The 14,890-nt window shown below is 56.0% G+C and overlaps 6 protein-coding genes across 6 annotated transcripts; 3 read left to right on the top strand and 3 right to left on the bottom strand.

Annotated features, from left to right (window-relative positions):
* Positions 1–851: 851 nt before the first annotated feature.
* Positions 852–2,450, bottom strand: IWZ02DRAFT_248831 (uncharacterized protein). The gene has a single exon (XM_066763157.1). It carries the CDS (start codon positions 2,122–2,124, stop codon positions 976–978), a length of 1,149 nt encoding a protein of 382 aa, XP_066622838.1. The 5' UTR covers positions 2,125–2,450; the 3' UTR covers positions 852–975.
* Positions 2,451–3,703: 1,253 nt separating this feature from the next.
* IWZ02DRAFT_248829 (uncharacterized protein) lies at positions 3,704–4,835 on the top strand. The gene has a single exon (XM_066763156.1). It carries the CDS (start codon positions 4,128–4,130, stop codon positions 4,749–4,751), a length of 624 nt encoding a protein of 207 aa, XP_066622839.1. The 5' UTR covers positions 3,704–4,127; the 3' UTR covers positions 4,752–4,835.
* A 1,918-nt stretch (positions 4,836–6,753) lies between these two features.
* IWZ02DRAFT_377150 (uncharacterized protein) lies at positions 6,754–8,189 on the bottom strand (the record flags this gene model as incomplete). The annotated part of the gene is made up of 3 exons (XM_066764930.1): positions 6,754–7,361; positions 7,429–7,865; positions 7,921–8,189. 3 exons carry the CDS (start codon positions 8,187–8,189, stop codon positions 6,754–6,756), a joined length of 1,314 nt encoding a protein of 437 aa, XP_066622840.1.
* Positions 8,190–9,660: 1,471 nt separating this feature from the next.
* IWZ02DRAFT_450046 (putative G-patch domain protein) lies at positions 9,661–11,150 on the top strand. Its single transcript, XM_066767440.1, has 2 exons — positions 9,661–9,871; positions 9,925–11,150. Exons 1-2 carry the CDS (start codon positions 9,749–9,751, stop codon positions 10,756–10,758), a joined length of 957 nt encoding a protein of 318 aa, XP_066622841.1. The 5' UTR covers positions 9,661–9,748; the 3' UTR covers positions 10,759–11,150.
* A 60-nt stretch (positions 11,151–11,210) lies between these two features.
* Positions 11,211–13,690, top strand: IWZ02DRAFT_248912 (origin recognition complex subunit). The gene is made up of 7 exons (XM_066763158.1): positions 11,211–11,428; positions 11,478–11,938; positions 11,988–12,258; positions 12,310–12,431; positions 12,480–13,209; positions 13,270–13,415; positions 13,477–13,690. The coding sequence occupies exons 1-7, from the start codon at positions 11,279–11,281 to the stop codon at positions 13,580–13,582; spliced, it is 1,986 nt and encodes a 661-aa protein (XP_066622842.1). The 5' UTR covers positions 11,211–11,278; the 3' UTR covers positions 13,583–13,690.
* IWZ02DRAFT_490076 (3-hydroxyanthranilate 3,4-dioxygenase) lies at positions 13,678–14,408 on the bottom strand (the record flags this gene model as incomplete). The annotated part of the gene is made up of 2 exons (XM_066769630.1): positions 13,678–14,191; positions 14,278–14,408. 2 exons carry the CDS (start codon positions 14,406–14,408, stop codon positions 13,678–13,680), a joined length of 645 nt encoding a protein of 214 aa, XP_066622843.1.
* Between the last annotated feature and the right edge of the window lie 482 nt (positions 14,409–14,890).

Genomic DNA, 14,890 nt, shown 5'->3' on the forward strand with positions numbered 1-14,890 from the left:
GGTGTGGCATGCAGATGGGATGGGTAGGCAGGCAGGCAGGCAGGCAGGCAGGCGGTTTATATTTATATTTATATTCATATTTATATTCATATTTATATTCATATTTATATTCATATCTATCGTTGTTTAACCGTCATCAGCACTTAATGAATCGATCAATCAGTCAATCTGTCAATCTGTCAATCAGTCAGTCAGTCAGTCTGGCTGTTTCCTTCGTCTACTTGCCCTAACAAATTAAACTCAGTCGAGGCTCGATGGCAAGCAAGTAAGTCCTTACAAAAGGAAATGGGGATAGAAGATAGAGTAAAGGCCAAGACAGCAGCCCTCCGCGTCAAGTGTGTAACAGAATAGGAGTCCAGCAAGCAGGCAGTGAGCAAGTGAGCCATGTGATCAATAGTCCGCCTCATGTCGGACATGTATGTATCGCTTGACTGCTGCCACTGCTAGCTATTTGTACGGGTAGATGGGGGGGTTTTTTTTTTTTTTTTTTTTTTTCTTTTTCTTTGCGCTGTGTACCGCTCATGCCTCCGCTTCCCAGTTTCCACATCGCCGTCTCGGTAAGTGCCCACCTTAGCCCGACATCGTTGATCAGTTTGACTGGAAGTTGATGCGTAGAGGTCTTGCGTACTTATATCTTGTGGCCGAAAAGCAGTGGATAGACGGATCGATAGATGGATGGATGAATTGTTTGTTTCGTTTCTTGTATTCTACACTGCCGCATAACTGATAGATGGATAGATTGATTGATTGATTGACTGACGTAGAGTGAGTGGTACATTACGATACCTTGCGGTAGAACGAGATTATAGGAGAAAGAGGGGATATATCGAAAAAGGCGGCGTCCCAGGAAACCCAACAATAAAACAACTAGAAAACGACGACAACGACGACGACTACTACAACAGTTCACTCACGCAGTTGGCGCTCTCGCTCTCTGTTCACGCTCTCGCTCTGTTCGCTCGCTCGCTCACCCGCCTACACCATCATAGCCGCAAACGCAATGCTCCCGGCCACCGCCAGCGTCACGGCTGCGCCCATGCTCATCCGCGCGCTATACGCTTTGTTACTAGCTGCCCCCGTTTCTCTGCCCGTCGGGCCGGGAATCGCGACGCTGGTGTTGCTGCCGCTTCCACTTGCACCCTGACTCCCAGCCCCCGTCGCCGTCGTCCGACTGGCCTCACACCCCGTGCCCATCTTCTCATCCAAGACCGCAGCATCACCGCCATCGCCTCCCAGCTTCTCCCCGATACTCCGCACGCCCCTGAGGCTCCTCTCCCTGAACCAACGCGCGGCGGTTGGCGCGTTCGTCGCGCAGAACCGCACCGTGTAGTTCCACAGACTGTTATGCGCGCTCTGGCAATCGGGCGCGATGACCAGCGCGTGCGCGCCCGCGTACACGCCGATGATGGGCTCGTCCGGGAAAGGGCGGTACGGGTCCGGGCGAGCGGACGTGTCGGCGTTGGCGAGGAGGGCGGAGGCAGCGGAGGCACCGCCGGCTGCTGCGATTGCGGCAGCGCCGATGCCACCGCCGCCGTCATCTCCTCCTCCTCCTCCTCCTCCTCCTCCTCCTCCTGTTGAGGAACTGGAGGTCGGATTGCCGCTGGCGTCGAGGCCCGTGAGGGACGAGGCAGGCGACGTGGCCGAGACGAGCGCCGACACGTTGAGCGACATGGGCGCGACGCTGTAGATGACGACGAGCGGCGCCTGATTCGCGCCCGCGTCGCCGTGGCGCGGCGCCTGCCATTCCGTCAGCGTGTCGACGAAGTAATTGCCTTCGGCGTCGCCGCCGTCGCCCGTGTATCGCCGTGCCGTGCCTGGCGCCGAGTCGCTGCCGTTCAGCGAGACGGAGGTGCTGGCGACGTTGAGTTCGCCGGCTGTGGCAGGCACGCTGCTGCTGAAGGAGGGCAGCAGTGGGAGCACGGCTGAGAGGGGGTGTGGCAGCCGGTAGAGCAGCGTCATGTTGCCGGGCGACATGTGGGGTGCGCAGCTGCCGTCTGGGAATGAGGGGATCAAGGCGGGAGCGGGTGAGATGGGTGGGTATGGTGTCCCCAGGGACGAGCAGTAGGAGGCGTTGGCGGGTGAGGCGAAGAGGGGCGATTGTGCCCCGTTGTCGTTTGCTACCATGGTGTTGAGGTGCTTTTTGTTTCTTTTTGCCTTGACTACCTTCTCCTGGTTACTTCTGCTGGTACAGTGGTTTGTGACGTTCTCTGATATCCCAGGTGAGGTCGGTGTTGGTAGATTGAAAGCGTGTGTTGACTTTTTGAGTTCTAGGTCGACAGTCGCAGGGATATTTTTAGAATCGCGATATATTTCTTGTGTGTTGCTCGAGGCACTGGCACACTAGGCTTCTTCTCTTTCTCAAAGACAGAGACCTGATATCTCGTTGGTTGCGGGGTCGAAAAGGGCTATGACGAAGTAGTCGCAACCATCTGCGTGTAGTTCGCCATCCAACGTGTATGTCTCAGGCCGTGGCCGTGCTATTGTAGAGAGGAAAGTCGCTCTCGATGCGCAATGACGATGTGACAGTCGACTCGGTGAGCGAAATTACGCGCGGCGGTGGAGCAGAGCGACGAGGCGTGGTGTCGAAGAAGTGGAGATCTGGGGCTGAAGAGAGAGACGTGGAGAAGGAAAGGCTATCTAAGTCCAGTGAACAAACAGATGCTTTTTCCTGCCTGCGGCACCCTGCGGCAGGCACCGAGGCGGCCATCAAAAGAAGCTCGCATGAATTGATGAAAGTCTTCCGGCCCGCCTCTCTCCGCTCCAGTGTCTATGGTCGATGCGGGGATCAGCCCTGCCGTGTCGATCCCGCGCCCGACGTGACAATCTCTCTCGCCACAAGGAACTCTTCCAGCCCCATCACCTCTTCATCGTCCCTTTCCAACATCGACTGTTGTCGCTGATTGTCTCTCCGCTCGCCGTCGTCACCATGGCGCTCATTCAAGCTCTAGGCAGACATCGCTGGCCGTGCAAAAGACAAGAAGAGCAATACGAAAAACAAGCGTCACGATACCAACCTACCGCGAAGACTCACGCCAAGTCCGGAACCGCTGGCATCTTTCTCGGGCAGCCGCTTGGCGGCTCAATCAAACGTCAAAACCTTGAGAATTACTGTACATCTATGGCTAACAGACAAGGAAAAGAAGAAAATGCCCAAAAAAAATTAGGAAATTTTACTTGGAAAACCAGGAACGGAAGAGAAAAGGGAAGAAAGGGACTGGGCAAAGCGAAACACGGCAGACGGCCCGTCGTCTACTGCGCCGTATATCCTCTCTATTCATGAGCTTGGCGGGAGCTACACACGTACTCGGCTCATGCTTGCCTGAGCCTCGTCCCGTGGCGACGCGGCCGTGTCCGAGGCCGCCTGTTTGCTTGTTTACCACATGCTGCTGCTGCTGCTGCTGCTGCTGCCGTCTGCTGGCCATCCTGCGCTTCATCGAAACATGTCGCCACTGCAAAACGACGTGCAAGCTCGCTGGTTGCATCGAGAGCGGGTCAAGAAAAGCGGTCGCGTCGTCAGCCGTTTCTCATGCATCACGGTCCTCCGGCACCTTTTGCCGACGCTTCTGCTAGTAAGCCTGTCCGTTTTGTTCCCGTCCAGTCCGCACCTATCACGACGTCATCCACCAAGGCACTGCAAGTGATGTGGCGGGACCACGTGCTGCGGCAAGTAAACCCCCCGCCGTTTCCTATTCGCCGTTTGCTGTTTTCCTTCTTCCCGGTTACGATGAGGTAGGTGATTTGGCTTTATTGACCGCCTCCTCCGCGCTGGTTGGCTGTTTTTTTCCTCACCGCCGTTTATGCCTTCCGCGTGTATCCTGTTTGTTCATTGCTTCTGGCGCTTGGCGCGCGCCTTAGGTCGCGTGCGAGCGAAGGTGTGGTTTTCAAGCTTGAGATGAATTGGGAGGTCGTGTTGTCATTTTGTGCGGTAAGTGGTGATTTTTCTTCTTTGGAGCCCTTTGAGCTTGTCACAACTGTGCCTCTTTTTGGATGAGTCGAAAAGTGAGACTATTTGGCAAGTCTCAAGAACGCACTTCGCATACGCTACGCCGACTGGCTTCCGCTTTGTCAGTCAAGAGAGAGATCTTACCAATCTCCGAGATTTCCGCAACACCAGCACCGGGCAGGAAATGAATCGCCATAGTCTATACTTGCTCATTCTGCCTCCTCAGATTTTAAGAAACCATGCAAATGTTACATGTTCACTTCAGCCGCCTCATCGCCTCCTGTCTCTTACCTCGTCGCCGCCTTTCATACCAAATCTGTCTTCTCATCTCTTTCTCTTCTTTCCATTCTCACTTCTTCATTGCTTCATCCTTGACACCTCCCCTCCACCTCTCCTCCTCCTTCCACTCCGCCGCCGATTCAACCAAAGCTCTGGGCATCAGCGCGGCGAATCTGCAGGACAACAGCGCCCGACTCCCTCCAGCGCGACTACTCGTGGCGCAGCGAGCGTTGCGCAGCGCGAGAGAGGAGACATGGCCGGTCTGACGCGGCAACCGGACTTGCCGAGAGCTTTGCTTTCTCGGCGTATGGTGCATCGTGTACAGGCTCCTTGGCTCAGTGAGAGACGGAGTGTACTGTACTGGCCAAGTTGGTGGCTAGTTGGCTACCACCGGATCGCCAGGGGGTGGCGAAAAGAAATGGCGCTGTTTCCTAGTCAAGAAACCGCCAATCTTGAATATGGTAATGCAGTGGATGGCGTACTTAGGAGACCACGTGCGCCCCAGGGGCTGTGCCTGGGCGAGGTATAGCTAAGGTATCTCGACCCAGATGTGGCGGTGCATGTGGCAGACAAAACGCCCGCCAGACAAGACGACCGGCTTGGGCAGCACTCGGCAATTTTGATGGAATGGTGATTGTGAGGATGACCCTCTCTCAATCTCATGCGCCCGATATGGTCAGGCAGGCTGTGCGGCCTTGTCAAAACGCTTTCGATCTCCGTGCAGAGCAGACAAACACGACAAGACGACGACCAGCAGGCACGTACTTGTCCAATTGTGGCTGACTGAAGCAGCAGCAGCAACAGCAGCGCACGGCACTAGCATCCAATCCGATCCCGTCTTCGCATGGATGGGCCGGCCCGCCTCCAGTTTCATTCCCCACACTATCTGCGCTGCCCCCACACTCCACTTCCTCCCCACACGTCTCTTTCTTTCTTCCGTGTGGGCAATGGGCAGCCGTATCCAACAGACAGGCAGGCAGGATACCCATCCACAGCTCGGCAGATAGACAGGGCGCTGACGCAGTCAGAGGACCTGCAGTAGCACCGCAGCGAACACGGGCTTAGGCAGGCGTCGCCGTTGAGTAGGTTGGCCAGATAGGCAAGGTACCTAGGCAAGGCAAGGTATGTCGGCAAGGTAGCGTCGGCGCATGCCAATCTGGTCATGATGGCTGGTCCGAGGGTTGGGTCAGTAGGTACGGTAGGTGCGTCCTCCTAAGGTGCCTTACCTACCTACCAACCAGCTGCACCACGCGTGCCGTCGTCCGTCCGTCCATGTCCGCGGACGGATGCGCGACGCACCCGACCCCGGTGTCGAATGGAGGGAGCGTGCTGAACGCGTATGACCTCTCGCGTTGTGTGCATCGGAAAGTCCGCGGCGGTGGACGGACGGACGGACTGACAAACACTGCCCGGCCAACAGCAGCAAGGAAGAAGACGACCCACAGAGGCACGTCGACGAAACGAATTCTTCGTCGTTGATCACGAGAGGAGACTCCTTTTGACGCGTTTTATGGGTCGTGGCTGGCGAGGCGGTTAGGCGCGGTAGTATCTTAGGTACCATACTGTACCATACAGAGGCAGACAGATAGATGGACGACTGTCTTCATGCCACCTGATCTAGCCTGTCTGCCCATCCATCCATCCATCCATCCATCCATCGCCAGCCACCAAAACACCGCTCTCATCCATTCTTTCCCTGCATACATAGCGACAAGGCGACAGACAGACAGACAGACAGACAGACAGCACACAAACACTGACTTACTTACCTACCTACCTACCTACCTCAACGACCACCGCAGCCCTCTCTCGTTCCCCTGTCCATCTGATTCGCGCTCAAACAGTAGCCCCCGGTAGACAACTGGAAGAGGCTGAATGAATGACCGACGCACGTGGTACCGTTGCAGTCAATTACACCGCCTTAGCTGCATGTCGGTGGGTGGGCTCGGTTCGTTCCAGGCGCGGCGTGGGTTGTGTTGGGGAACCTAACGTAGGCAGGTAGTCAACGGCGGGAGGTTTGGATGGATGGAGGGAGGTACGTGACGCCGTCACGATGGCAAGACTTGTGATGGATAGCAGCAGCTGCTGCTGCTGCTGTGACGAGAGTGAGTGAGTTGGCGATGGGGTTGGTGGGTGGATTGGAGGAGGAGGAGGAGGAGGAGGTGGTGGTGGTGATGCGTTTGAGAATTTGTGTTGTGTTATTGTTGTTGTTACTTGATACATGAGTAGAAGAAAGAAAAAAAGAAAAAAAGAAAAAAGGAAAAGGATAAAAAGGTCGCTTGCAGGTAGTGCGTCAACATTCGCCCCGAGATGAATGATGCACCAGGGGCAAAGAAGTCATCCAGTCAGTCGTTCGCTTCGGTCTAACCCCAAACACACATGAAAATACAGACAAATACCGACTCAATCCATCAATCAATCGACCAAGCCGCCCACGAACCCAGTGACTCGCCAACAATCTTCTTGCCGCTCTATTCTATGACCTAGCATCTCTCACCTAGCCCCTCTGACAGCACCGGAAGCTACCTAACCTAGCCCAGTAAAGTGTCATTAGCACAAGCGACGCCCATAGCCGCCAGCATGGAGCCGACAGCATTACACACGTCATCGCCCAACTGATCGCCCAGCGTGCGCGTCGCCAACCCGACCTGATTCAAGTCCTGATTAACCATATTGCTAATAACCTTGCCGACATCGAGGTCATAGCGGATGGGCGTCGCCTGCAGGGCCTTTGTAAAGTACGACAGCGTCTCGTTCTGCGCGCCGCGGACGTCGCGCCCGATGACGTCGACGGGCAGGATCATGTTGGTGTAGTTGAGCGTCGCCAGTGAGAGGATCTTGCCCAGGTCGACCCATCCGCGTAGCGCGAACGTGTTGGCTGTGCTGCTGGTTGCGGCGAGCGAGTAGTTGCTCGTTGCTTTGGCGACATCGTTGCGTTCGGGTTGTAGGGCGACGTTGGGGATGAGCGATGTGCCGATCTTTTCGCCGTTGACTGAGAGGTCCATGGTCACGTTGCCGAGCGTGAGGGAGAGGAGAGTGGGATTCCGCATCGTGACGATGCCAAGGAGGTTTGCGCCGTCGGTCTCATTGGTTGGGAGTGTGATGTTGCTAATGGCAAAGCCAGCCAGCTTGTTAAGCCCTGAAAAGTGTCAGCACACTTGATTGATTGACTGAATTGTGGTAATGCAGATGCTCATGCAACCCACCTTTCTGTGTAACTACTTGTTTAAAGTTGAGGGTGTACGTTGGCAGGCCGCCGAGTTTGAGCCCAGGTTTTCCCTTGATGACCATTTGAAACTCTTCACTTCCCAGCACCTTTTGGCTGTAAGCAACGAATTCTTCCATGTCGGCGATGCTGACATCTTGTTCAAGATACATGATGTTGATGCCAGTGTTGACCTTCATTTCAGGGATGGTGACGTAGGCAAACGGTTTCGTATTCGAGTCCGAGTCATTATTCTGAAGGTGTAATGACGCATTGAAAGACTTGAGAATAGGCTTGTACGGCGAAGGTGAATTGACAGTCGTATTGAGTGCAATGTGAAATGAATCCGGCCTTGGGTTTGTCAACTCTTCCGAAGTGACGTTTGTTTTTGCCTTGTTGAGCTCCGCCTGTGCTATTTTCGGGACTCCCAAGTAGATGCTGCGGCAGTAGAATCAGCATTGGTCTGGACAAAGTGGCGACAGCAATTACTTACACAGGTAAAAGTATAATGAGAAACACCAAAATGCCAACAAGTATGTGTAGCCACCAAAACCTGGCACAATGACGCTTGGCTCTGGTTTTGAAAGTCGGCTCCGCCTCATCGATCGACGGCGTAGGGCTCGTAAGTTGTTCGCGTTCCAAGGGAACTGGCTCCTCGTGTAATCCTTCGGGAAGTTTGTGTTCCTCCAAGGGCACTGGTAATGGCGGCGGTTGGTCAGCGTACGTGTTTTGGTGCGCATACGTGTGTTTTTGGTCAGCCATGGGGTATTTTTGGTCGACCATGGAGTATTTTTGATCCGTCATGGGGTACTTTAGGTCAGCCATGGCCGTGCGATGCTCCTTGAGCGCGTGCGCGCTCGGAGAGGGTTGACTGGGTATTATAGTAACGGTTTGGACAACCGAGGCGCTGTACCAGTTCTGGCTGTGGCAAGCTTTCGGCAAGGGTTGCCGGAGGATTCTGTCAAGTCCAAGGAAAGTATCTTGTGAAGGGCGAGCTCATGGGGTCTTGATGAATGCGAATTATTCCAGTAGATGGGACGGGGAACGTGGTCCCAGACACGAATTGAGAGAAACCAACTTAATTAGGAAATGAAGCAATGCCGCAAGGCGTCATGTTCGTGCAGCAAACAGGGGTCCTGGATGTGTTCTGGGAAGCAGTGTACGAGACTTGAGCCAGTGAGTCTCGTCTGGACAAGCCAGGAAGTAGAAATAGCCTGATGGCGAGAAGGTGAGGTCAAGGGCCTAGAAAGATCGTCTTGGGGTCGAGTGGATGGCAATAAATGGTGAGACGGGGGCACGTGAAGCAAGCCGCAGTGCAGACGAATTGCGTACAACGGCAGCTCGAAGCAGAGGCAAGGCGATGATGCAAGCGAAATCCTCCTCAACTCTGTGGTGCAAATAGTTTATTTTCAGACAGGGACGGAGTAGCTGGGCAGACTGGATGGGTGATTAGTGTGTGCAAGAAACATGGGGCAAGCGGTGGCTGGCGGCTAGGACACTAGTCCGGCGTCGACATGCCACAGGTCAGCTCGTTGCAACCTTGATCATCCACCAGATGCCATGCCGAATGTTGACAAGCTTGAGACAGGTGTTTTTCTGCCCCCCGCATCACACGGGATGATGGGCCTCGCCCTCGGACGCGAGGCTTAAGCCGGAAGGTGGTCGCTGCAAGCCATGCAAAAAGGAACGAAATCACGCCTCAACGTTTGCTCTTCCCGTGTTATGCACAAGTCCGAAGCCACGGCTTCGCGCACGCATATACCCGGGACTGGGTGGGTTTCGAGACTGAAAGAAGAGAGGAAAACCAATACGACTGATTCGAGTCACCTATTTCCATGTTGGCCTGAGACAGCCAGCCAGAGTTCGTGGAAGGGTGGCCAGTGTCTTGAACCCGAGGCATTGACGAGCGGTCCAAGAGATGAGGACCGGTTTGCGTCAAGTTGGAGGCAAGACTGGTGGCACGGCAGACTTCAATGATGCAGTAGAGTCGCCCGAGGGCCGTTGCGGAGGCTGGACCGAGGATCGATGGCGGACATGTTATGCAGATGCTCGGCTGGGCTGCGTCGTTTCGACGAGTGCATTTGCAGAGGCAGAGTGGTGGAAGGAAAGCAGATGCAATGCAGAGGCGGAAGAAGAGATGGAGTGGGTGAGTCGTGGCTGGGCAGCTTAGTCACTCGCCCGCTCACCCTAGCTGGACCTAGACCCAACTCTCCGATCCTCCAACCAACGCCGCTGGCGCATCCCACCGAAACATCTACGACTTCTCGGCTCTCACTACTAAATCATCACGCGCTCGCCCAGCCTCTTGTCGCCACGAAACAATGTCGCGCTCACCCAAGGAGGCCTCTCCGCAAGACGAAGAGGATGACTACATGAACATGGTCATCCAAGAGCCTGACCGCAAAGAGTCGCAGCTCCAGCGCATCCAGCGCGAGAAGCGTGACGTAAGTTCTGCCGCGTCTCTCTGCAGTCTTGCTTGCTGAGCCTAACAACGAAGCGCATCGAACGTAGTCAACGTGCCAAAAAGACCAAAGAACAACGTGAAGACGAAACCGAAGAGGCAATGAAGAAGCCACTCGACAGCTCCAACAAGGGATTTCAGATGCTGGCCAAAATGGGCTTCGACCCTTCCACCAAGCCCAATGCGCAACCAATCGTCGTAGAGAGGCGCGGCCGCGAGGGCATTGGTGTCGAGACCGACAAGAAGCGCAAGGCGCGGGAGGCTTTCGACGAGCATGCCAAGAAGGCCAAGGTTGAAAAGGAGACGGTCGAGGAGTACACCGCCCGGGTCATGCAAGAGCGGAAAGACAAGCGGGCGGAGGGCCAATTCGTGGGAGCGCAGCGGGTGGCTGAGAAACTTGACATTGACGCCGAGGAGCAGGCCGCCGCCGAAGTTCAGGACCAAGACGACAGCGCCACCAAGAAGCCAGCATTCGTGATCGAGGGCACTAGCAGGCCTCTCAAAAGCATTCCAGTCTTGTGGCGCGGTCTGGTGCGTGGTCGTCTGGAGCACGATGGCGAGGCGCGCATGCGCAAGCATCTCTTGTCGACTGATGCCTCTCGTCTGCCTACTTTTGACGACTCTGAACTAGACGTGGACGACAAGCGTGCCCTCGAGCGCAAGGACAAGACCGAGATTGTCGTGCATGAAGACCTGGCCGAAGAAGACGCCGAGCTCGAGGAATTCATGGCCCTAGAGCCTCAACAAAGGTTGGAAAAGGCGGTAGTGTACCTGCGTGAGAAACATAGGTACTGCTTCTGGTGCAAGTTTCAGTACCCCGACGAGGATATGGAGGGCTGTCCGGGTATCACCGAGGAGGATCACGACTGAGACGAGCCATTCAAAGTTTGCATACGTTTTGAGAAATGCTCGTCATGACCTTGAAATCATCCCTGGCCACTGGGGGTATGACTGCAAACAGTGGCACATCCTAGAAGCCAATGTTTGCTCACAAGCATACTTGAATGCTCCTCGAAGCGTTCAATCCTTGTTTGCTGCAACTGCTGCGATTCTTTTGGCCAGCAAACCAAGGTTCAGCACTCAGGGTAGCTGTCATCCTGCCAAACAGCGGTTGCGATGCAAAGGTGGACAGAATCGCCTCCGTCAAATTGGACAATCAAATCAGAATCAAATGAATTCAAAACCAAAATAAATAAATAAAACGAAAAGAAATAGAATGATATTTCGATGAGATACAAACAGCAGTATCGTGGTAGACAAGCATCAAGTCCACTGTCGGAAAGCTGGTGGAATTGAAGCATCCCTGTCTGGCACGTGCATTCGCGCAGTCGTGTTTTCCCACGCGCTTGACCAACCTCATCTCATCAACTCCATCCCAACTACACCCAAAATGGAGCACGAAAAGTGTCACGTATTCAAACCAAGCGAAGACAGACCATCAAAAAACCAACGCGTCACTGGTTTCAAGGAAAGCCCGTCCTGGGCCCTCCGCAAACGCACCTGTCGCGAACTATGGGAAGTCCAAATAGGGCGTATAAACGTGCGTCCCCTTCCATCTACACGCCGTTCTATCTTCTCAAGCTCGCTAGGACATTATATCCGACGTGCACCGCTCGACGCTGGACGATATCACTAGCTTCATCAAAGACGCCGCCTTCAGCCCTGACGCGAGCAGTAGCTCTCGCATCCCAGCCGGCCTCGTCGTCGCGGGACCGGCCATCGCGTCGCACGCGCAATTCTTCGACAGCCTGGCCGAGCGCGCGGCCAGCGAGGCAGACGGCGTCTTCGTGGCGCTCAAGTCGGCCGAGTGTCCTAACCTCAAGACGCTGCTGAAGAACGTCATTCGCAAGGCGACGGCTGCCGAAGAGGAGGATGACGACGAGCACGTGGCGACGGCGACGCGCCGCCGGGGACCCAAGTTGCTGAATTACGATTTGCAGTTACTGTATGAGTGGTGCGACGAACGGAAGCCGAAGCACGTCGTCGTCACCTTTCAGGACAGCGAGGCGTTTGATGGGCCGCTGCTCGCCGACGTCATTCAGTTGCTGAGGTGCGTCGTCCTGCCTTTTCATTGCCAGAAACAAAACTGATCCCTCTAGTTCCTGGCTGGACCGCATTCCGTTCGTGCTGCTCTTCGGCATCGGCACGTCGGCGGAAGGCTTCCAGGAAAAGTTGCCTAGCACCGCGATCCGCTGCCTGCATGGCCAGAAATTCGACGTGACGCAGGCGGACGAAGTCCTTGAGCAGGTCTTTCGTACCACGCTGTATGGCGATCAGCCGCTTTGGTTGGGCCCGGAGCTGGCCAGCCGCGTCTTGGAGAGGCACAAAGATCACATTCAGAGTGTCGAGACGTTTGCCGACGCCTTGAAGGTTCGGCCGCTGATGACTGGTCTGATGGAGTGGAGCGCTGATGGTCGATAGTATGCCTACATGTCGCACTTTTTTGCCAACCCCCTGAGCATTTTCCTCCGCGAGGGCCTCAAATACGAGGACGTGGCCAAAGAGGACATTGAGGCCCTCCGAAACCTGGGTTCATTCCGGCGGTAAGGGCTTTCCAACTTCCGTCTGGACTATCTAACATGATTTACCAGATTCATCGAAGGCCTCCTCGCCGAGCGCCACGCCGACGTCGTCCGCGAGCTCCTCGAGTCCGACTCTACCCTGTTCGACTACGCAACAGAATACATCAAAGGCGCGCGAATCCACATGAGCGACATTGTCAACACGCTCGACCTACTCCAAAACCTACGCACCTGCATCCCGCGGCTCCCACGCATCCCGCTATCATCGCTCTACGTGCGGGCTGCGTCCGGATCCCTCCTCGACTCGCCGCTTCTCCGCGAGTTCCTGCTGTCAGTCAAAAAAGCGCCGTCGGACGTGCTGACGCGCCTGCTGGCCTGCCTGCACAAAATCGACGCCGGCAACAGCGTGATTCTGCAGCTGATGCAGACGCTGGACAAGCTGGTGTCGACGCAGCCGGACGGGGCGCCGCTGCGCTCGGCGCACGACCACAGCGCGACGACGACGCTGCGCACCACCGTCGTCGCGCAAAAAGTGTCGCTGGCCAAGTCGGCCTCAGCGCTGTCGGACCGCGACGCCGAGTACAGTCGTATCGCTGACGACTTGCAACGCCGCCTTGACGGCCTCTTTCGCGAGAGGCTGTTCAAGCCGCAAGACATCTTTTTGCACGAGGTCGTTGTGTATGACCTCAAGAGCCCGCACCGCGACGTCTTCATGCCGCGGCCGCGCTTCGTCGTCGAGCGCGCGCTGTCCCGGCCGTGGGACTACCTGGCCTGTGTCTGCTGCGAGGGAAGCAAGGAGGTATGTATTACTACACACTCAGTCAATGGTGGATAATTCGAGCTGACGGGCTCGTCGCAGGGCGCGCTGTCGCCGACGCAGCCTCCGGTTGCCATTCTTTATCAGCTGTACCTGGAGTCGGGCAACTTGATCAACGTGCACGACCTGTGGCTCGCATTCAATGCCATCGTTGGCCAGGAGAGTACCGACGATGCTGAGACAATCATGTGAGTATTAGCGCTCGAGACAAAAGCTGCATGTGTCCCAGAAGCTGATGACGCGCAATAGGGCACTATTCCAGCGCTCGCTCGCCGAGTTGCGGTATTTGGGACTCATCAAGTCCAGCAGAAAGAAGACTGATCATGTCGCCAAGTTGGCCTGGAAGGGGCTCTAAACGAAGCAGCCGCGCCTCAAGACCGCGGTCAAAAAAGGAGCACTTTTTCCCTCCCATTTCAATACAATCCAGCGCCAAAGAGTCTTACTGGCGATTCATCTCGACTTTCTAGGCGCCACGTCGCATAGCTCGCCACACTTCTTACACGTCCGCGCCTCAGTATCCGCCTTGAACGACTCGACCGCCTCCTTAATCTGGGTTCCCAAATTTGTGCAATGAAAACTCTTCTCATGGACCTGGCTGCCGCAGCCCTGGCAATACCAGCGCAAACGATCCACGCTACCCTCTGGCCTCTTTTGCTCAAGCACGACACCAACAGTGTCGGCGAAGCGCACGGGGTTGTGGGGGACGTTAGGGGGCAGCAGAAACATCTCGCCCTCGTCGATATACACGTCGCGGAATTGGGGCGGGAGGTCGGGGGTGTCGGGGTTCTGGTCGACGACCTTGAGCAGCATGCGGCCCTTGTACTGGTAAAAGTACTCGGGGGTCGAGTTGATGTGGTAGTCGGTGCGGGCGTTGGGTCCGCCGACAATCATGACGGTTGCGCTGCTGTTCCACACGCAGTAGTTGTTGACGGGCGGCTTGAGGAGGTGCGAGTTGGCTTCGAGCCTGTGGTCCCCAAAAATGTTAGCGCGGTGGTGGTGGGCGACGGGCAGGCAGGCTGATGCGCCAAGGGAGGTAGGTACCCATCTTACCATTTTGGCAAGTTGATCGGATTAGACAGCGCCTCGGCCTGTCGCTGCGGCTCCTGTTTCCTCGCACCGGTACTGGAAAAGCTTGCGCTCTGCGGTTGCGCGGCCTTGACGGCGGCGGCGGCGGCGGCCATGACGCGGAGTGGGGTTGTCGTCGCGAGTGGTGATGAGGACTGAAATGCAGCGGCGGCGCGGCGCGAGCCCGACGAGACGATGCGGCGAGCGAGATGCATCTCGAATTGCCCGGGGCCCGCTGTTCAATTATATATACACAGAAGGGAACCAAGGAAATCTGTTGTACAACCGTATAACCGCAGCTGGACGGGTGGCGGAAGCGGGCGGGGCGCAGATGAGGAATCAAGAAGCAAGAGGTCAAGGATGGGCGTATCGGAAGCAGGCTCGTTGGCCTGGGAGTGTCGCGTCGAGAGAAAGCGAAAGCGAAAAGCGACGAGCGAGCGAGGTGTGGGCGGCAGTGTTCTGAGGGCAGCAGCGGCGTCGGCAGCGGACTGAGGTCTGGCAGTGGTGGTGGTCGGATATGGTCCGACCTGGATGGACGGGATGGAGCAGCGAAAGTTAATTCGACCGGCGCGGGGCAGGGCAGACGAGCGAGTCGATG

The sequence above is a fragment of the Phyllosticta citriasiana genome (genome assembly GCF_038021145.1).
Source record: "Phyllosticta citriasiana strain CBS 120426 chromosome Unknown IWZ02scaffold_6, whole genome shotgun sequence".
Lineage (NCBI taxonomy): Eukaryota > Fungi > Ascomycota > Dothideomycetes > Botryosphaeriales > Phyllostictaceae > Phyllosticta > Phyllosticta citriasiana.